Genomic DNA, 22,018 nt, shown 5'->3' with positions numbered 1-22,018 from the left:
TGCTGGCATGCATGTTCCTTTTTATATGGGACTTTCAAATGCCCATTTTCCATACAGATTTAATTTTTGAAACTTGTAGTGTTTCCCGTAATTGTCGTGACGATGGCCTGGGCTGTTGGTTCGTTGGAATTTATTTGCTCTGAGAAGCGTCTCCTCCCAGCAGTAAGCAGGGCCACCTGGGGCCCTCCTCACCCACTCCACAAGGGACGACGTCGGTGCAACTGGGTCTCCTCCACGACACGTCAGGCCACTCCGTCCCCAGAAGCCCTGCTGGACCTCCTGAGCCCCTCATCTGCCCACCCATGCTCGACCACAGTGCACGCCCCCCTACCTGGCTACCACGAGGGTCCCGCCTGTTCTGGGTACCATTCAACTTCTCTGGGGTCATTTGGCTCAATCTTCCTTGCTTACAGAGATAGAGATAAACACAACCTGTTTATAAAGAGACATACATCAACAGAAAAGATGAAATGCCTATGAACAGTCCCCCACTTGTAAAGATAACTGACGAAGTAATAAACACACAAAAGCGTAAGCTCCCTGAAGACAGTGACTTGGGCCCCCTGCCGTCTCCCGCCCCCCGCCCCCTGAACCTCGTGCTCTCCTTCTCTCCTCACTGCAAAGCCAGCTCAACCAGGACCACAGCTTCACACGACCGTCACACGCTGACGACCTCCAGACCCCAAACCCGTTACGGGCAGACCTCGGAGGCAGGTTCAGGTCCAAACAACACAATAATGCAAGTCACGTGAATTTCTGGCTTCCCAGCGTGTATAAAAGTTACGTTTATGCTACACTGTAGTCTATTAGGTGTGCAGTAGCATTATGTCTGCAAAAACCACTGTGCATGCCTTACTGCAAACCTTCAATCGGTAAGAAACACAGTATCCACACAGTGCGATGAAACGAGGGCGACCACCCACTCCGCACCTCCTCTGGGGAATAGCGAGCATCTCGGACCTGCCACGGCCAATGGAAAGTTCTTGATCCTTCCTGGAAACCTGGACCTCTGCGCCTGCCCAAAGTCTGCCGGGTCCAACTCCAGAGTTCTAGTTCCTGAGGCCAGAAACCTAGAAATCAGCTTCCTTTTCTCACTTCCCAATACAAAAGCTCAATAGCCTCTGCCGGTTCTATCCACAGCCTGAGCACTGTCCCAAACAGGACCACCCTGGCCCCTGCTGACACGCCTCTCGGCCCGTACGCCGTTACCAGCCTCCCGGCTTATCTCCCTGCTTCTGCCTGCGCCCCTACTCATCCATCCTTTAATCAGAAACCAGAACGTTCCCACTACCAAGTGCATCACACAAATCCTTCTTCTGCCCCGTATCCTGCAGAGGACAAGCCAGAGCCCTCACTCCAGCCCGGGGGGCCTCCGCAACCTCTTACTGCTTGTCCCTGCCCGCCCGCACGCCCTCCCCCTCCACGCTCCAGCCACAGCGGCCTCCTGCCTGTGTCCCTGATGTCCCAGTCACGCGGAGCTGCGCCGCTGCCTCGGTTCTCCTCCCCGTGTGGCCACCTCCCCCAGGACACCCACCCCCTCCGCTCGCCCCTGCAGCCTCTGCTCACCCATCAGCTTCTCGGTGAGGCCTTCCTGGACCACGACCGGGACTTCAAATCCAACTCCCCCAGCCCACAACAGCTCGGCCCTGCCCTCCTCTGGGAATTTAATTTTCTCCACAGCACTTGCCACTGTCACTTAATGAATTCTTTGCTTCACCTTCTGTTTATTTTCTGTTTCCTCCCACTCTGCTGTAAGTGCCTGGGAGGTTGGGGATTCTTCTCCGGGTCACGCGCTGCTTTGTTCCCAGGGCCTAGGACAGGTCTGGCACCTAGTACACACTCAATAAATATTTAGTGGAATAAATAACTGAACTAATGAACAAACGGAGTAAATGCATGAGAGAACAAGATGAAAGCGCCTGACGCCTGAAGAACCTGAAATGAGCAGAGGCGGCTACTCAAGTCATCCGAAGGCACCTTGCCCATCAGGTCACAGCTGCATACCAAGTGCACTGCCGCTTACATTAAAAAATGCAATGCCTCTTTTTAGTACATAAATTCATTTTAAAAGGAAACTTTATATCAGTAATATAAGTGAAAAGCCAGTACCACTCAACACAAACAGTAGCAAGCATAAGAAAAACTACTGAAACAAAGCCACGTCCCTAAATCTCACTCACATGTGGGTAACTGCACAATCTCTGAACCCGCTGCCCCTTGCTTCCTTGTTTAAAAGTGAGGTCACAGAACGTTACAGAGGCGTTAAAGACACATTATCAGTAAATCACTACTCTGGTGTAATCAGAAGAATTTACAAGTTAAAAGGGCAATTTATTTATCTGTTTCAAAATTCTCTGTGCACCACCTCCAAGCCCCCAGGGCCCGTATATGGACTAACGGACACCACCAGTGAGACCACAGGCGCTCGCAGGGCTGTGATGAGGGAGGGGACTCTGCAGGGGCCAGGGCACCCACCCTGCAGGACCGGATTCATCAGAGGTCACGGAAGGGCTGCAGGCATGGGACAGACTCTGCCGCTTCGGCATTTCAGCTCAGGCGCTTCTGCACTGCAGAGGAGGGCTGCAGGGAGAGACCCGACGCGGAGGAGGCCAGACAGGAAGCTGCAGGACAAATTTAAGTAGGACGGTGGAGGCCGGCACAAGGTAGCAGCCTTGATGACAGGACACAGACGCCTCATCAAGGCCCGGTGGGTCATTACATGTAGGGTGGGGACAGTGACAGGGTGGGTCTCCCGGCCTCGGCAGGAGCGGCATCGAGGCACCAGCAGCCGAGAGGAGCCGGCTCAGCCTCTGGTCTGCCAACTCCTTTCAAAAAGAGAAAGAGACACCACGCACACACTCACATCCCCGCCAACATCAGGAAGAAAGAAACGTGCCAAAATACCAACTGTAGGTCCCTCTGAGTGACACCTTTATAGTTTTACGTACTTCCCCAAATGTCTACATTGAATAAAACCACTTCCAAGGCCACCAAAAGAACTTACTTAAAAGAAAAGGCCAAGTATCTCAGGTAAGAAAGAGAGCAATGGGGTATCCCTGGACATTCGATCAAGCATCAAATCAGAGAATCACAGTCATGCAAAAATATCTAACCAAGATTTCAACTCACCTAAGTATTGACTGCTCAGCTTGAAGTTCTGACCTAAGTACAATCATTTCACGCCTTTGCCGATAACCAAACACAACCACCACTGACGGGGAAATGGGTCACGTTCTCACTACCCCACTGACGCCACGATTCTCAGAGGAGGTGCTCACTCACCAGCCAGGTTGCAAGGCAGAACCTACAATGTTCTCTAAGTTCACCATTCACCATGCTGAAAACAGGTAATTCACTAAAAAGCTACGGAAATTAGAAAGAAGACCAACAAACACTCGGCGCCGCCCGGCTCCTGCCTCACTCCTGCCCCTCACCCTCCCGAGGGCTCCCGTCCAACCGAGGACCTTCTGCAGAAACACACACCTTCCCTCCTTATGGAGGATGTACCGTGAAGAGGAAGGTGACGCCAGAAGTGAAATCTGACATGAAAGGACGTAGAGGAAAGCTGAGGAAGAGAGAAGGTCCCGACGTCAAGACAACACGCTGACCCGGAAGGCTGCCCGCGGCATACACGGCCCAGACGGGCAGCGCCCTGCACACGGCCCTGCCTTTCGAGGAGCTGCGTCAATACACTGATGAAGGGGGAAAGGAGAATTACGGCAGTGAAAACGGAGCTCTCTCACTAAACCAAACAAACAGAAAGCATTCTTCAGAGAAGTGACTTTGTGCCAGTCGTCGGAGACCCGGCACTCGAGCGCCTCACCTCCGTGAACTCATGGAAGACCCGGTCACTCTGGTGAGAGCCGATGGTGACCTCTGGGAGGTAGACAGGGATGGTTGTGTAATTCAGCACCTCCAACTTGTTCTGAACCCTAGAAGATAAGGCAGATACAGTCACACTAAACATCAAAGTAAATATAATAAAATAAGCTATAAGGCTGATTTTTTAAAACATCCGTATTAAAAAAATTCAACCATGCATTCCCAAGCAGTCATCTCAGAAGCCAAACTGTCCCCCAAAGACCATCTGGGCTGTGGGAGCTGCTCTTCTGAAACCACTTCCAGAGCCGGAGACGGGGTCTTTCGAGAGTCTCATGGCCACAGGTGACTCCCTTTGGGGACAGACACAGTTTTGAAAAATAAAAAAGGAGCCGCAGTGTGTTTTAAACATAGGACTACCAGGAATACAAAGCTAAACACAAACACCACATGTCACAGTGCCGCGCGCGTGGTCTGCTCTCATGAAAAATGTGCACATTTAATGACTCTTGGGGGAAAGAGACGAGCAACTCTCCTGCATCTCCCCCCCCCACCCCACCCTCCGCGCCCCGCACGATGCCCACGCCGCCTGGGGGACCGATTCCAGGAGCCGAGGCTGACGAGGCCTTCGTGGAACCGGAGGGCGGGGCTGGGGTGAACTGCCCCGCGGGACAGCCTGCTGCACCCCTGCTTATAAACGTCTGCTTCCCTGCTTTTCTCGGCACCGAGAAACACACATGAGAGGACACACTCCTTGCTTCACCATTTTATTTCGAATGCTAAAATATTTATACTTTGTTGTAACTTGCTTATTTTAAATTAAATTTAGTCTGAATATAACCACTATACTTGAAGATAAAAAGCATTTTGAGTGCTTTTAGGAAAAAATGTTAAAATAAAGTTTCCTTTCTTACGGGCTCAAAACAAAGAAAATGATTCTTTTAAATGGCCCCTTTCCCATTAATGACTTATAATGGCAGAAGACGTTTCTGTCTGTAATGGCCCAAACGGAAGCTCTTTAAATGGACCTGGCTCTCAGCCGCTTTGTGAGGACGAGCCCAGGACTGTCCCCGCACCCTGGGCGGACTCAGCCGCAGTCAGAACCGCCTGGTCCCAGCCCGAGCCCAGGCGACGCCCGGCCCCTCTCGTCCAGAGGACCACAGAGCACTGAGAACCTGTGACAGGCTGAATGTGACTGAACAGGAGGCACAGGCACATCCCAGGGTCGCCGTAAACACTGCGTCTGTGTCACTCGCATGACAACTAGTAATCCAGTAACCAAACATCACTCCAAGCAAACACTGCTGCGACATCTTGCATACGGCTATAACGTACACGCTCAAACATGAGAATTTTTTCTCAGTTTTAACCGTAAGTTGGTTATAGAATACCTCTCATCAGCATGTATCAATAAAGTACATATTTATTTTTAACACAAATAGAATTATTCTATACTTATTACAGCAAGGATAATTTTTAAAGTGATCTCACCATAAACAATTTCAACTAAAACTGAACTTTATATTTTTAAATGTTAATAAATATCAAAGTGGGGTATGATTTGATTTTCTCTGTGGTTTGAAAAACCTAAAACAACCCTGAAGAACTGGAAAGAACAGACTGGCCTGGGGGCTTGTGTGTAATATACGGAGCAACAGCGCCATCTGTGCCTAATTTGGCAGAATTACAGTTTACACACAACCCCGCTTTCAAAATGGGCGTATCTCTGAACAAATATCTTCAAACTGCCTTTGAAGATTAAAAAAATAACCTGCAGTGACTGTTCTCCCACTTACTCAAACTTGGATAAACTGCTCCTTCACTTTCTCACTACCAGCTTAAACGATGACCAAGAAGAGCCCGTGTGTCCCGTCTCCAGTAAACCCCAAATCTCAGCCTCCAAAAACTAGACACATTCCAGATTGAAGATAAGCGAGGAACGAAGACAACAGGAAGCCTTTTATGACTCAGGAGCAAAAACCGGTGAAAGGAAACATTCTGTTCACAGAGCACTTAGTTTAATTAAGGAGATTCAAAACCTGAGCACACGCTCTTCACATCCCAGGCCAAAGTGCCCCCGTAAGAAGACAGAGCATCCTACAGTGTGGTTCACAAAACGAAGTGCTCTGCCGCGTAATTCCAAAACAAAAGAGCGAGGCCAAGAAGAGAAAGAAAAAAAAAAATAGTAAACTATGACTTATGACTCAAACTGTTTCCCAATTAACAGAATGCTTATACTTTCTCCTAAAACATGTCCAGAGCATATTCTTTAGTTTCTCCTGGATTGCCAAGTTCTGCTTGAAACCCTATACTTCTGATACCAAACTCATACCCTGCAGTGTTTGTAGCACTGGAATTTCCTGTTAGAGAGCCATCCTCCAGGAGTCTTAGAAACACAAGTCGCAGTGATGAAGCAGCAAGGGCGAGAGGGAAGCCCAGGCTCTGGAGGGCGGGAGGAAGGTGGGCGCAGTGGAGGCCTCACTGGTAACAAGTCTCCAGCACGCGGATGAAACCACCAGGGCGGCGCCGGTCAGTTATGGATTACGGATACGAACACGAAATGCTATCAAGGTTGGGCAATAAGCCCTCACACGCACATAATTATATACCACACCCGTTCGGAGATGGTACAAAAATGTCCTAAACCAATAATTTGGTCAGGTTCTAGACAAAATGAGTATAACTGGTAAATGACAGGTTTACCATAATTATCTTAGAAAATGGTCGTAATATTCACTTGAGTCTCCCAAATTACGAAATGGTACTTAAATGAAAGTAAACACAACGACCGTTGTAAACCATTACGCAATATCCTTGGGAGGCAGAGGAGCAAAAACCTGGGAGAAGGAAGAACAACACCATGTATTTCAAAAATAATTAAAACGACTGAATGCGTAAACTGTGAGGGAATGCCAGGCTCCCTCTCCACGCTCTGCTATCAACAGAACCGAAGAACTAATAAGATTATCATCTGAAGACGTGAACTTGGGACATGGCCTAGCATCTAACGGATGCACATTCCAGAGCACCTTTAGGAATTACACTGTGCTTACTACCCGTGGAAGCAGGGGCAAAGGCATCCCACATTGCCCAGTCTCGGCAAGGTGTCAGGGTGCCAGGACAGTCACCTTTTTGTATGTTTTTCACGTACTCTGCCCCGCAGTAGCTAATACTAACAAGAATCACATAGAAATCCACATAAAACGACAGCCGGGAAAGTTAAGAGAAGGGTTCAAGTAGAAAAGAAGGTGACTAGAGCGAGGCTTAGGAGAATGCTCAGACCTTTGGGTAATTACTGGGCAGAGGGGGAGGTAATGGATTCAGGAGACTGTCTGTATCCTGATGGAAGAGGTAGAACGAGATGATTAGGACTGAATTAATTCTAGGAAATGAAACTTGGATTTATGCCTAAACCAAGATATGCCACTGAAGGATTCTGAGTAAAGAAAGAACAGGGTCACTGTGACATTTTATGAAAATTAACCTGGCGGGCGTACGCACAGGGGATGGGTGGGATGAAGAAATAACTAACCAAGGAGCAGAGATCAAACCCCAAAGAAGAAGAGTCACCGGAGACCAGCATCACCTTGAGGGCAGGACCCAGGGGAAGGGGAGGGGTCAGTAGGGAAAAGGAGGGTTCAAGCAGATGACCCCAGGGGAGGAAGCAACGACCCCACCCGGACTCCAACCGAGGCCGAGATAGGAGGGGAGACCGCAGGAGGGCGCGGCGAGCTGCGGGCTGCGTGGCCCACCACAGCTCCAGGACCTCAGCGGGGCAGTGCTCTTGGAGGCCCAGTCCCCCACCTGCAAGAGGACGGGAGCCTCCACCAGGCGGAGTGCTGTGGACTCAGGAAACGTGTCTCAGACACCTCCCAGACACGGCGTCGACGCTGATTGTGTGTCTGTGATCAGGCTGACACCTGGAGATCTCAGCAGCGGGAGAACACCAGGCAGCAGTGCAGGCAGGCCTCGTCTCACGTGCTCTGCTCTGCTGCACCGTGCAGACGCTGCGTCTCTTACAAGCTGGAGGTTTGGGGCAACCCTGCGTTGTCAGATGGTGTTACGACTTTTTAGCAATGAAGTATTTTTTAATTAAGGTATGTACATTTTTCTAGACATAATGCTACTGCACACCTAACAGACTACAGTTTGGTGTAAACATAACTTTTATATGCGCTGGGAAACCAAAAAGTTCATGTGACTTGCTTTACTGTGAGACTTGCTTTACTGTGGTGGTCTGGAACCAACCTGCATTCTCTCTCAAGTCTGCCTGTAAAGATTTTTTTTCTTAAACAAGGTTCAGAACAAAATAGTACATAATGTCATTTAGGTAAATTTACAAACACATATACATATGTAAGTATCTGACAAAAAACAAAGTCAACCACTAAGCTTTAAAAAACAAAGAGGGACTCCAGGTTCAGCTCCAACAAGGAAATAGCCTGGAAACCATCCCTCTAGTCCTTACAACAAAGGAAGCTGAGAAAAATGAAAATCAATTGCTTGTCCTGGAATAACAGTAACAACAATATATGGGTGATTAGAGCACACAGACAGTGGAATGAGTGACAGCAACGCCACGAGGGAGGGAGGGAGGAACCTGCCACCTGAAAGCAGGCAGACGTGAACTGGAAACTACAACAACAATAACAAATTGTTACAGAGGACAACAGATGTGCTAAGAGAAAAGATAAAACGGAATCGTACAGAATGCCCAATTAAAACCAGAAAAGGTAGAAAAAAGGGGCAGGGGAAGGAAACAAAGAACAAATGCAACAAATAGAAAATGATGACAAACATGGTAAAAATTAATCCAAATGTATCAATAGCCACTTTAAATGTGAACTATCCAAATATACCAATTAAAAGATGGAGACTGACAGAGTTGATTAAAAAAAGAAGACCAACTATATGCCGTCTATAAGAAACCCACCTGAAATCAATCCAAAGACAGGCTAAAAGTAAAGGGATGGAAAAAGATACACCATTCCTAGACTAAGTGAAAGCTGGAACAGATACATTCATTTCAGACAAAGCAGACTTCAGAACAAGAAAAGGATCAGGAATAAAGAGGGGCACTGTGTAAGGATAAAGAGGTCAGTTGTCCAAGAAGACTTAACAATCCTAACACGTATGCAACTTACAGAGCTCCAAAATACAACGAGGCAAAAACGAATAAAACTCAAAGGAGAAACAGACAAATCTGCCATTGTAGTTAAAGATTTCCACACTCTCCTTCAGGAGCGGACAGATCCAGCAAACAGAAGAGCAGTAAGGACACGGATGACCTGAACATCACCACCAGTCAGCTCAATCTCACTGACATTTGTAGAACGCGCCATTTGATGACAGCAGAATACACACTCTTCTCACGCTCAGCCAGAACATTATTCAAGACAGAAAACACTGCTGACCATATGAAACGTCTTAACAAAGGTAAAAGAGCAGAAATCATACAAAGTATGTTCTAAGACCACAATGGAATTAAACTAGAGGGAAATTCATAGCATCGAATGCATGTACTAGAAAAGAAGAAAGATCCAAAATCAATCATCTAAGCTTCTACCTTAGGAAACTAGAGAAAGAAGAGCAATTGAAGCCTGAAGGAAACAGGTTAAAAAAAATAGCAATAAAAATTGGAGTAGATGTCAATGAAACTGAAAATAAGAAAACAACAGAGAAAATCAATAAAACAAAGAGTTGGTGCTTTAAAAAGATCAATAAACATGAAGAAAAAATTCACAAAGGACAAATAAATAGCCAATAAAAATACACCTGTTTGAAGTTCAGTGTTTATGAAATGCAAAAATAAAGCAAATGCTTTTCTTTGATATCAAAATCACAAGTTTTTGTTTGCTTCTTATTTTAACTATTCTGTCTTAACAAGGGCTTTCAGAAGACCAGTTCAAGTGTGCAAGCTGGTACACATCTTCTGGAGAACAATTTCACAACACACCAATAGTTGCAAAATGTGTTCATATAATCTGACCCGGTAACTCCACTTTTATACCTTAAGAAAGTAACCTGAAATGGAACAAAAATAAATACACTATGCTCATTACTGTTATTACGATTACGAAGAAATGGAAATAACCCAAAAGACTGATATTAAAGAAATGGTAAATGGATTATGCCTGTATCTCAGAGGTCAACAACTTTTTCTGTAAAGGGCCAGATAGTAAATATTTCAGCCTGAGAGAGCTACGTACGGCTTCATATATGTACTTTTTCCTTTTAAAAATGTAAGGACCATTCTTAGCAGCTGAGGCCTGGGTGGGCCCACAGACCACAGTTTGCCAACCCCTGACTGGCATCAGTCAGTGGATTTATGCAGCGTGAGCAGCCATTAAGAAATCGAGTTTTAAACGTTTGACAAGATAGGGACACACTCGTATTAGAAGTTACAATACAAAGACATAATACAAGGTAATTTTTATTTAGAAATATATGAACACACCCACACTTTACAGAAGACTGGAAGAGCCTGCATTAAACTCCGACACTGGCTCCTGTGGCGGCAGAACCGCAGGTGACCTGGCTCCGTCCTGGACTTCTGTTTCCTACCTTTCTTCTACGAGTGGCTGTGACTCTGACCTCTAACCCTCTTGATCCCGGTCCGTTTCCGGTGCTCCTCCCCAGGTTACATCCTTCCTCATCACACGCACTCTCAGCTCTCCTGCGCGCTCTCATCCGCCGGGCAAACCCCAACCTGCTCGCATGCAGAGCCCTGCCTCACCCCCACCGCGCCTCCGTGACCACGTCCCCCCGTCCCCGGCAGCCGCCCACATCTCCTTCCCCTTCCAGTCCTCCCCACAGGCCTGGGCAGCGTTCCGGACCTTCTCCTCTCTCCTCAAACGGCGCCTCCCGCCCTCAAGGCCTCTCGGGGCTGATGACCCGTCTCTCATTTCACTATGAAGACAGAAGCCAGCTGAAGAGAAGCTCCAGGCGCGCCTGGCACAGACCCACTTCCCTAAGCCCCGCCCTGTCCCCGCCGGCCCTGCACCGGCGTGGGAAGCAGGGACTGCCCACCAGTGCACCAGCCCACGCCCTCCTCTGGGGCCTCTCCTGTCCTCTCGGCATCCATACCCCCAGCCCAGCCACAGGACCTCTCTCATTGGTACAAAACATGCCATTTCTTCCACCTTAAAACACACACACACCAAAAACCGTGAAAAATGAATAAAATTTTAAGTCTTAGTTTTAACAACTAAATCAATAGGTTCAAAAGGAACAATTATTCACTTTCAAGCACAGGGCATGGAAAACTAATGGCAGTCCATTTTCCATACATGCTCATATTAGGATGCGTCCAAGTGGAAAAAAACAAGTGCGTTCGCTACTGAGAGAAAAACGGACCTAGCAACGTGCCCTGCACCGCGGAAGGCCAGCGGACCAGCTCCGCGGCGCTCACCCAATGGGCTGACGGCAGAGCGGTCACCCAGGCAGAAGGCCACATGAGGGTCACACAGACGTGTGTTCCCCAACACTGACCCAGCCCCGCCACCGCCTGAGCCCGGGTGCCAGCAGCGCAGGCCGATGCGAGCCTCCGCCAGGCCCCCGCCCCAGGGCACAACGGGGGTCGGCTCCCCGGGTCCCTCCAGCACAGGGGCAGCCACCTACGTTCACAGGAAAGTGACGTTTCCTGTGTTGGAGCTGTCTTCTCTGCCTGGAACGCTTCTGCAGAAGCACAGCTCGCACGCCTACAGAACCTGCCCATTGCTGCGAGCAGAGCAGGCCTGCACCGCCGTCTCCCTGGGCTGGAGCACCAAGCCCCACGCACCAGGGACAGCGTGACCACGGTGAGCACCTGCCTCCTTGCTGGGAGGCTGGGACCCAAGTAGGTACTAAAGCAGAGGGCGCTGTGTGACCAGCACAGTTCTGCGCACTGAGTGTCTAACGGGCTTTCGGGGCAAAATACTGCCCACATGTTACTGCATCTCTCATGAACAAAGTAGCTCACTCAGCATGTCCCCTTCTGCCGTGGCCTCCCCTCCGTGGCCTCCCCGCCCCTTCTCTCCCGGCTCCAGCCCCAGTGGCTCCCGTCTCAGGACCTCTCCACCCGCCGGCATCCCTGCCCCGCGCTCACCCCAGACACTGCGGGGCCCAGTCCTTGCACACTCGGGTCTCCTCAGAAGAGAGGCCTTCGAGCCTCCCCCAGAGCGCCCTCTGTCACTCGCCCCAGCCACTCGCTGCCCCATTGCTCAGGGTCACCTTTCTCCCCGGCCTTTAGCACCCATATGGCTCTACTGAGTCAGTGACAGCAGGACTTTTACTTGACACCATATTCCCTAAATCTGGAACACTGCCTGGCACAGGGTGCAAGCAAAATATCTGTTGAATCAATAATGACAGTCTATCAATTCACTGTCAGATCAGAGAGAGCAAGAGCCTGTTTGGAAGGGAATAGGAAGTACGCCTCAGTATCTGGCAACCTGCAACACGGTTACTCCAAAATTCTGTAAGTTCCCACAGCGGGCAACGCGCCACACTGGAAGCCAGCCCTGCCCCATCCCGGCAACGCCCAGCTCCGGCAGACTCACCGCATCCTCAGACTGTGGAAAGTGCGGTCGTCCTGGTCCAGCCACGGGCCTTTCTCGTACTTCAGATACTCAATATCCTCGATCACCTGGACAGAGGAATTTAATGAGACAACATTCAGTGCACAACAAACCACAAATACCTGGCAGGGAGAATCGCACCGTGCAAGTCCAAATGAAAGGAAGTTGGGCAGACAGCCTTCTGTGAAGTGGGGGCTGAGTGACGACGCCCAGTGTGGGCACCTGGGGTGCTGTGGCAACTCCCTGGCAGGCTGGGAGAAAAGGAGCAGGTGCAGGAAGAATCAAGATGACGGAGGAAAATCAGCACTCCTCACAGACGCCTCATTTCCTCCCTAACTTTATTCCAGAAGGCAAGATTCAGCCACTCAAAACAACAACAGGACAAGAAAATAAATACATTTCCTAGAGAGCTCCAATAATCCAAGTTCCTCAGCCCCAAAGCCTGTGGTCTGTACAGCCTGACCTCCCAGTGGGGCGGCCTTTCCAGACGCATTCTCCCCCAAAACACACCGAACTTGGGGACCTCTCTTTAGCTTTCAAGAATTGGAGCACATTCAGTTATGAACACAAGTAATAACCCAGTCTCAGAGAAAATGTATTACTCTTCTGCTCAGGCACATGCCATGGAAACAGTCTGTCAAAGGAATAAAAATTACCTAAAGATAAACAAAACTCAACATCACAGAAAAAGAAGGCTGGAAGGAAATGAAATGCAACTTAACTGGTCCAAGTAGAAAGAACCAAGCCTAAAAGAACTGCCAGTGCTGGGCCCGGAGCCGGCCTTGACTGTGGGCCTCCCGTCCTGGAGGAGAGAGGCCTATTCCCCCTAACTCTCTCCTGCCCTCTCCCCAAGCCAGGAGGCAGCTGAGGGCTGTGCTATCATTAAAGCAGCCAACTGCTTTGCAAAGCTTTCTGTTTGCTGTCACCACCTACACCCCGACCCCAGATCATAAAACCTGTATTTTCTTCTAGATTTTTTACACCTTTTGTTTTGTGTTTTTAGTAATTTATGCTTAATATATAACATAAAATACGGGCCTTTTTTCTTTAACGTAACGGATGGTCATTTGCCTCAATACCATTTAAGAAATAATCTATTTTCCTCTACTTTGTTTTTTATCAACATTTAAGGTACTGACTTTTCCAAGCTAAAGTCACAAACACACATGAACACACATATGCACCTGTTTCTGGACTCCGTTCTGTTCCATTAAGCTATTTATTAATCCTTGTATTAATACCACAGTGCCTTAATTAACATAATTTTGTAATATGTTTTCATACTTGGGCAGGAAAATGGTATTCTTTCTCAAAATTTTTGGTTATTACTAAGTTCTGCAAATTGCAGAGGCTGACTTGATGTCACAAATGCACCTGCGAATCTGGGGGAAGCTGGTATCTTTACACAGTTGGCCGCTGCACAACACACTCCACGCAGTCAAAAACCCGAGTACAACTTGGAGGCGGCCCTCCTCGTGCGTGGATAGTGGTCCCTGCACATCCACGGTGCTGTGTAGCACCAGGATGTTTATTACTGAAATCTGAAGACCGTGCAGTGCTGTAGGATTTACTACTGAAAAAAATCCACGTATGAGCAGACACGCACGGTTCAAACCCATGTAGTTCAAGGGTCAACAGTCTTAATAAGTCTTTCCTGTTAACTAATCCAACTTTCAGTTTTACCATCTGTTTAACAAAAATGTTGGTGCAGATAACCTAAGGTTCTTTGTATCTTCACCATTCCATAATTTTAAGATTCTAGAAGCTGAATAATTTAAAAGAAAATCAAAATCTCATGACCAGGGGAATGTGATGGGTTGGCTCAGTACTTCTTTTAGATTATAAAACATAGACGCCTCTAAGACCAGTAGGAGCTGAACTCATTACCTGATTTGTAAAAACCTTATACACGAATTAAATTTAAGAATAATTATAAATTTTTCAGCCGTCTTCTTACCTTTTCTGCATCTTGAGCTTCCCTTGCACTGTACTGTAAAACCTCACATTTTTCACTGTAAGAGAAAACAAGATGACATGCATGTACATTTCCCACGTGGATGTTCCTGTACAAATGAATACATGACATCAAGGCTCCCACTCTAAATATCAACACTCTACATTCTCTGAACTGGCTCACAGGGCATGACCAGCTAAGGAGAACAAGTCAGAAGCAGGGACATGCTCGAGGCTGGACGGTGACAGCCGCAGGTCTGTTTCCTGACTTCCCCTCTGACTGGACCGCCCCCCACTGCATGCGCATGAGGCCAGCGTCTACACGGGGCAGGGACACGAGTCATGTCTGCTGCCACACAAACCATCTCCAGCTGCAGCACTCGCTAGAGGAAGGTACAGGGGAGCCCGGGGCCTGAGTGGGACGGACGCACAGAGAGCAGCTAAGTGGTGTTTGGGGGGTGGGGGCCGCGGAGCCAGAGCGGGGATGGGAGGGGCACATTACTTGAGCTGCTGGAATTTTGGAGACAAATGAAACCCTCAAAATAACCTGTTGCAACCAAACCATGCAACAGGACAGTAGCAACTCGGTTCCCTTAGTCCAGGTCCTTAGTCTGGACACTGAAAAGTCACGCCGGGTCCCAAAAAGGGGGACAGTGGAGTGAGCTTCCCGCACTTCTACCCATTTCCTCACCACATCTACTGCTGTGCGGAGACCTGGCTGCCCAGCCAGGCGAAGACTGAAACCCGCCTCCTAGTCAGTGTGCCCTTGCCTCTGCCACCACCTCCAGACCAACCCGAGGGACGCTTCAGAGAGGCCCACTGGAGAGCCTGTCTCTGCAGAAGTGTTTGACACACCCCCACCCCCCCCCCGCTTCCAGGAGGGTACAGCAGAAAGGCAAGGCTGGACCACCGCTCCCATGAACACCACTCCACATCTTCTCATTCAGGCGTCTTTACACCAGAGTGCCCCCTACTGACGGGAGCTACATCTACACCAGGGTCAATATTCCAAGAACACACGGCCCCCCATGCATATGCCCACATACAGCTCCTTCGATACAAACTACTGGAAGCAGGGCTCCACCCAACCTTCCTGCAAAGCGGTTCCAGGCGGGAAGCCCGGCCCCTGTGCAGTGTCGGGCAGCAGCGCACAGGACGGCCTGTAACACCATCATAAACAGAGTGGAGTTTCCTCTTTTCAGGTGAACAAATGCATCATCTTAAAATAAACATATTCTGTAGTCACAGTCCCGCGCTACATGTGTTGCGTGAAAAGCAAACAAACATCAACAAAAAACCCCTCTTTTTTATTTCATCTGGTTTGCTCACTGCTTATCAAAGTAGAAGCCAGCGTTAGGGCCTGAGGTGCCCGACTGGTGGTGAGTCTGCAAGGAGAGAGACGGAAACTAAAGGACAGCCGCGCAGCCTCTCGGAGTGGAAGCCTGACTCCATGCCCCAACAGGTTTGGCTCCACAGACAGAGCCAGACCCTTGGCTGCACTTTCCCCTTTCAGGTGGCTGAGGCTAGGGACAAAGAGAGAAAGAAACCAACGTGGGAATCTGGGAAGTCCGCACGGCAGAAACAGAGGTCCGTTTCACAACGCACAGTAGGTCTAACACTCCTGAGCGACTCTGAACTAACTAAGCCTGTGGCACTTAAAAACATCCAGACTCAGCCCAACCTGTGAAGACGCCAGAGAAGCCTCTCCCTCCAAAGTGCGACCTGCTTCTTAGGAGAGTGAGGGGCCCTGGCACGAGGAACCAGCAGAGGCAGCAAAGGCCCCGCTGTAAATGACCGGCGCACCTCACGTCCTCGGGCGCCTCCCAACGAGGGCCCCGCACACCGCAACGCAGGAAGCTCACCCCGCCCACAAGGTTTCTCAGAATGAGGTGCAGGTAATGACACTGCAGAGAAAGCTGCTGTTTCAAGCCCGGGAATCAGCTGGAAGGCACAACCATCTGCGCTGTTACGGTGAAACCACCAAGCTCCCCAGACTGACCCCGGCAGGGTGACCCAGCGTGCGCCACCACCGTCCAGCAGAGACCAAGAGCCAGTAAAAACCCATCCTTAGGAACTACCAGTCCATCACCAGCGAGCCACGGCTTCCAAATCGTGCGGCGACCCACAAGGCCCGCACCTGACCACCGAGGCAGGGATGTGAAAACAGAGCTGAACGTCTGATCATCTGCCCTGATCAGTGAGGATGTGAAAAACCGTCTGCTCCACGCTGGGATTCACCAGTCACCAGAGGGCAACGTGCTGGGCTGGGTTCACCAGCTGAGGAGGAGGCTGTCTGATCTCCAGCACAACAGAAAGTGGCCCCTCAGGAGCGCTGAACCTTGGAGAGGCCACGAGCTGACTCTCAACGCAGCTCAAGGACGGAGCGCCAAATGAAGCAACGGATACTCAGAATCACTGCTAAACATTTCATGATCAGGAAGCCCTGAGGGTAAGTTCTGGAAGATAACTGTCAGGTACAAGAAAAATCCCACCCCATCTGCAAGTTCAATCTAGCCTTTACTTTCCTGATGTTACAGCTGAAAGTCCTATTTGAGAACTTGCTGGGCAGCCTTGTCTCGGTGGTGATTTTGTAGTCAGAAGATCTCCAAGAGGAATCTTTGGAACTGAAATCCTAGGGTCCACTATCTCTGTTTATTCTCATAGCTCTATATATCCCCCTTGACAAGATTTACAAAACTGACTTTTTTTCTGCACTTCTGGCCTTGAAAATAGCAGTACGACCTACAGTCCACCCTGTTGTTTCTACTGCCTATGAGAGAAAAGCTTATCACAAGCAAGCAGAGATACTATAAGCCTCAATGCTCACAGCTAAAAAAATTACATTCCAATTTAAAATCAAACTTTTCTTCCAAAACTGCTAGACATTACTTTGTTTTTATTCACAATTTTACAGTTACTTTGAAATTTTAAACAACAAGAGCATGATATTTTAAGGTATCGCGAGAGGCTTACGTTTTCTAAAAGTCTGAGAAATACTAGAGACCTTCAGTAACAGCATTATTCAAACATCCTAATTTTACTTGGACTTGAGTGACAGTAGGAGATGACCCCTTCCACATGATACACACGCAGACCACAGAATGACCATCTAGAGCGAGTGGATGAAACCACGAATCCCTCAGTGCTTTCAATAAAGAGGGAGGGAGAGAAGAAACCAAATGGAAAAAAGGTCTTGTGGTGTTTTCATTTAACCCAGACCTCACTTAAGAACATCTTTCAAAAGTATGTACAGACGTTGCTGACCTTTCACAAATTTTGTGTGGACTCACTGAGCACCTTCAGGCAAGCCTTCCAGGTAATAAACATGACCATTCAGTTGCCACCTAGAGTGAATACATGAGTTCTCTAACCCTAAAACCTGTCAGAGAATACAGCTTCAGCTCACTACTAGCAACAAAATATTCTAAAAACACAACAAAAAAATGTCTTGGCAAAATAAGCAAATCAAAAAGCAAAAATCAACCCCAAACGTACTAACTCAAACTGAAATATCTGCTGTCATTGTTGCTTATAAACGTCAGATTAAAACTCCCCCAGACGACATCCACTGAAATCAACAAGAGTGCGCCCCTGGGCTGGTGGGGCCTAAGGAACTGCACGTGTGGAGATCTGTCGGATAAATCCTTGCGACTTCCCTGGCGGCCCAGTGGTTAAGACCTCCTCTACCAGTGCAGGGGGTGCAGGTCTGACTCCTGGTCAGGGAGCTAAGGTCCCACATGCCTTGAGGCCATAAAACAGAAGCAATACTGTAACAAATTTAACAAAGACTTTAAAAATGGTCCACATCAAAAACATCTAGAAAAATAAAATTAAATAAAAATAAATAAATAAATCCACCGTGCCCTGGGCTCACCTCATCTCGGGAAGGAAGGTCCTCTTATAGGCATTCTCGATGCCCTGAAGGTAGGCGGAGGTGATCTTCATCTCATGTGGCTAAACAAAAGCAGAGAAGTGCGATACGTTTGGACTTTTCTTTTTCCCGGGCTTATCGAAAATGTGAGACAATCAATGAACAGCTTTCCTAGAGCGAGTCGTGCTGGGTGCGCTAGGAGCTGTCGGGTGATGGGAGAGGCTTTGGCACCGGTTAGAACGGTTCTCATTCCGCCGCAGAGAGCACGGAAGCCTGCCCAGGTGACCGTATGGCATGACCTTTCTTTCACAGAATCTAAGAGGTGGACTTAGAACAGGATCAGGAAGAACCCCCTTTACAGTTACGGCCCCGCCTCCCGTTCTGGGCCGTGCCCGAGTGCGGGCGAGGCAAGACGACATGCCGCACAAGGGGACTGGGAGGGGGACTGGCCCACTTCCCCCCAACCCGCAGAACCCGCCCCCGTGGCCAGCTCTCTGCCCACCCCGCTTTTCTACCACTCACCCCAACCTCTCCCGCTTTTTCCATCTCCACTTCCCTTTCATACGACGTCTGCCAATTTCAGAAACGTAAAGCTCCAATTATGAGTGGCAAGTTTCCATACTGAAAACCTCTCACAGTTTAGCAATGCTAAAGACTAAGTTACCTGTCACCCTGTTTGATTTTCTTCATGGCATTTGCCTTTATTTCCCGTACTTCTTATTTATTTCCTTGTTTACTATTAGTCTCCCCGCTAGAATATAGGAACACACATCTATTAATGACATAATGTTTCTTTGATAAAATGTCTCCTTTACTTAGACACGGTGGTAATTTTAGCTGGTGACAGTATTCATGGAATACTGGAAAAATAAAAATGTTCATAGCTCTAAGTTGTTCCTCAAGATGGTTTCTAAAATATTGCTATCCAGGTATCAAAAGAGTTGTCTAGAGAATTCTCAATATATATCTTCATATTTCTCAATAAACGTCACTCTAATAAGCAAAAGTGTTCAAAATTATTCCCCTGAATGATAAATACTTTTGACTTGTAGTTCCCTCCTTCTGCCACTTGATGGAATATTCTCCAAAGTCTACATTACACGTCACACTTAGGCGTAAACTCTTACACAGGTGCAGACTGTTAATCAACAGGGAGACACGGGTGTCATGTGCGTTCACTGCCAAATGAGCGAGCAGGGTGGCCCACAGCCTCTTTCAGTTTTTGCAGCGAAGACGCCCAGAGCGGCTCTGCCACCCCGGCAAGGACCTGCCATCAGAGGCACTCACGGAGCACCCACAAGACTCCCAGCGCTGAGGACGGGCCCTGGGATGACAGATATTCAGGCAAGCCTACCTTTTCATCAAAATGTCAAAAAGAGCATTTCCTCCCAGGAAAAAATACTCTAAGTAGGAGGGATGTTTCCAAATAAGAACTAGTCAAAAGGGCAAAGACGGGCCTTGTTAACCTGCATCCTGCATCACACCTGCAGAGCCAACTTCAAATCGCAGGGTTTCTAGGCACCTGTCTCAACGCCCCTAAGAGTAAATGAACGTGTGTGGAGATCACTGCTCTACTGTTTACTGAGTAGGAAAAAGAGGAAGACAGGCCCAACATTTGGGAGTGGTAAACTGAAAGGGTATTAGAAATTATTTTCAACTTGTAGGAAACAACAGGGCATGAAAAGCCCGTTAGAGAACAGAAAGGGAAGTCCTGTCAGGAGATGCACCCATCCTCAGAGTGGTTCAGGTGACCCAGGGTCAGGGGACAATGGCAGGATGGCACCAGGGACGGAGAGCACTGGAGGAGAGCAGTGAGTGACCGGGGCCTCCTTCAGTCGTCCATCTCCCAAGTGCCCACTCTCCCGGGGGGACCCATGTGCGTGCCCCCGTCCCTGTAGGGGCCACCAGGAATTCACAGTATCCCACTATAAGTATCGGTGGGAAGCACTGATCTATGTTAAACGTAACGAGGACACATAAAGAGACAGTGGTCTCGGAGTTAAAGGCTGAGTTACGTTTCCCTTCTTCTGGATCCGGCTCTGGATCTCGGGAACGGGCACGTCGATGTAGATGACCACGTGAGGGGGCAGGTACTCGCAAATGGTGACCTTCTTCACCTCGTTGTAGTGGTCCACACCTGGCACGAGAGAGGCACCATCTGTCAGCCGACGGTCCACGGACAGCCCTCAGATGCACACTTCTCTTCAAATAAAAGGCCAAAGGTACACGCGGTTCTCAGAGCCACGTGTCAACCTGCGAACCACGTAACAGTCACGGCCGTTACCGCCAGCTGCACACATGTGAGGCTGGCACACGGCGACCGCAGCACTCACAGCCACCCTGCAGGGCAGTGCTTCTCATCTCTACAGACCAAAAGAGTCATTATTCATCTATTTAACAGATGTTCACAAAATGCATACTAACTGCAGGGTGAGTCTAGCAGGGCCTTTACCAAGTTACCCCACGTGCCCGGGAAGGCCAGCCTGCCGGCCGGACTCACACTGCTTCCGGATGAAGCCTTGTCGGTACATCGCTTCCAGGAAGACAAAGTCACTGTAGATGGAGCGTTCCAACACCACACCTTGCCCTGTTTAAAAACATGGAAACAAAAATCAAAACTCAGATAGTAATTAAAGCAATGAAAACTAGCCCTTTCATTTTAGAAAGGGAAAAAATTATTTACAATTCCATTTCCAAACCAAATATTTTCAAAAGAACATACTTGCACTTCTAAGTGGGAAATCATTTTCAAAACTACAATACTTTTTTGGTTTTGGCAATATAATGTTCTGTTTCATTCTTTCAGCCCTGACGAAAGCATCTGGCTACTAGAGAAAGGGATTTCGTTTTGGAACCATAGGTCCTGCCCCACGCCCCACCGCCCCTGTTCACTGCAACCCTGCCCCCATCCCAGATGCTCAGTAAGACCCCCGGGGTGTCCACCCCACGCCCACCACCATGGATCTCAGAGAATCCATGATCTTATTGGAAAGCCAGAGCTTGCCTCATCAAATACCCTTTAAAAAAAGCTCTAATGAGCAGCAATCTAAAACGACTGCATTTCAGAAAAGGGTTCAAGTGCAGCACATGCCTGACAGCTACCCGACCACAGATACTGCACCTGTGCTCAGCATGTGCTCCAAGGCATCCGCGTACTGCAGGAGGCGACTGGCGTACAACCAGGACTGCAGGCGGTAGCTGTTGCCATCGTTACTTTTTGGGTCATCGTAAAACTTCTCCAAACTGCAGTTGCTGCTGAGCTGTATGTCCAGGGGTTTCCCATCCCCAGTGGTGCTGGCTGCATAATGGATCCCTGCCTCGGGAAAGTGCTTCAGGCCTGAGGAGAGAAACAACCGGACAAAACATGCTATGGGCACGGTGCATCCCACCAGCAAGCGGCAGAGATGCATCTGAACACCATCGCTGAGGCCGGTCGGCGAAGACCTGGGGAAAGTTACCCTGACACCTGTGTTCTTGGTGCGTGAAAGGGAGCACACGAGACACGGAAGACGACCTGTCTGAAGCACTTGTGTAAGGGCAGCATGAAGCTCCAGGGCTATATGGCAGCATTTCTCACTGTACCATTCGTATGAACTCCTCCTGAGGAGAGCTGCCTCTGAGCGTGGGTGCCCACTGCATGGAACTGGGCTTCGGCTTGTCAAATACTAGAGAAAGGCACGGGGACGACACCAGCTCCAGAGTCGGGAAACGGGGTGGACTCCTGGCCCTACACAAAGCAGCCTGTGACCCAGCTTCTTACTGAGGTTGCCCGTCCGTAAGTGAGAGCAGAATGTCAGCCCTGTTTCACGGGCTGTTA

At 48.8% G+C, this 22,018-nt stretch overlaps 1 protein-coding gene across 1 annotated transcript in view; it reads right to left on the bottom strand.

The window, feature by feature from the left end:
• The window catches only part of NDUFA10 (NADH:ubiquinone oxidoreductase subunit A10), a 47,518-nt gene that overhangs the window by 21,371 nt on the left and 4,129 nt on the right, over positions 1-22,018 (bottom strand). The window contains exons 3-9 of the mRNA XM_079709592.1: positions 21,323-21,538; positions 20,702-20,788; positions 20,217-20,338; positions 18,205-18,284; positions 14,335-14,389; positions 12,360-12,445; positions 3,824-3,932 (exon numbers count right to left, since the gene is read on the bottom strand). Coding sequence (XP_079565718.1) covers positions 3,824-3,932; positions 12,360-12,445; positions 14,335-14,389; positions 18,205-18,284; positions 20,217-20,338; positions 20,702-20,788; positions 21,323-21,538 — 755 coding nt within the window. The remainder of the gene's footprint in view (positions 1-3,823; positions 3,933-12,359; positions 12,446-14,334; positions 14,390-18,204; positions 18,285-20,216; positions 20,339-20,701; positions 20,789-21,322; positions 21,539-22,018) is intronic.

Source organism: Hyperoodon ampullatus, assembly GCF_949752795.1.
Source record: "Hyperoodon ampullatus genome assembly, chromosome: 8".
Classification (NCBI taxonomy): Eukaryota; Metazoa; Chordata; class Mammalia; order Artiodactyla; family Ziphiidae; genus Hyperoodon; species Hyperoodon ampullatus.
Note: the sequence above shows the minus strand (reverse complement) of the source record. Positions and strands in the feature narration are given on the sequence as shown.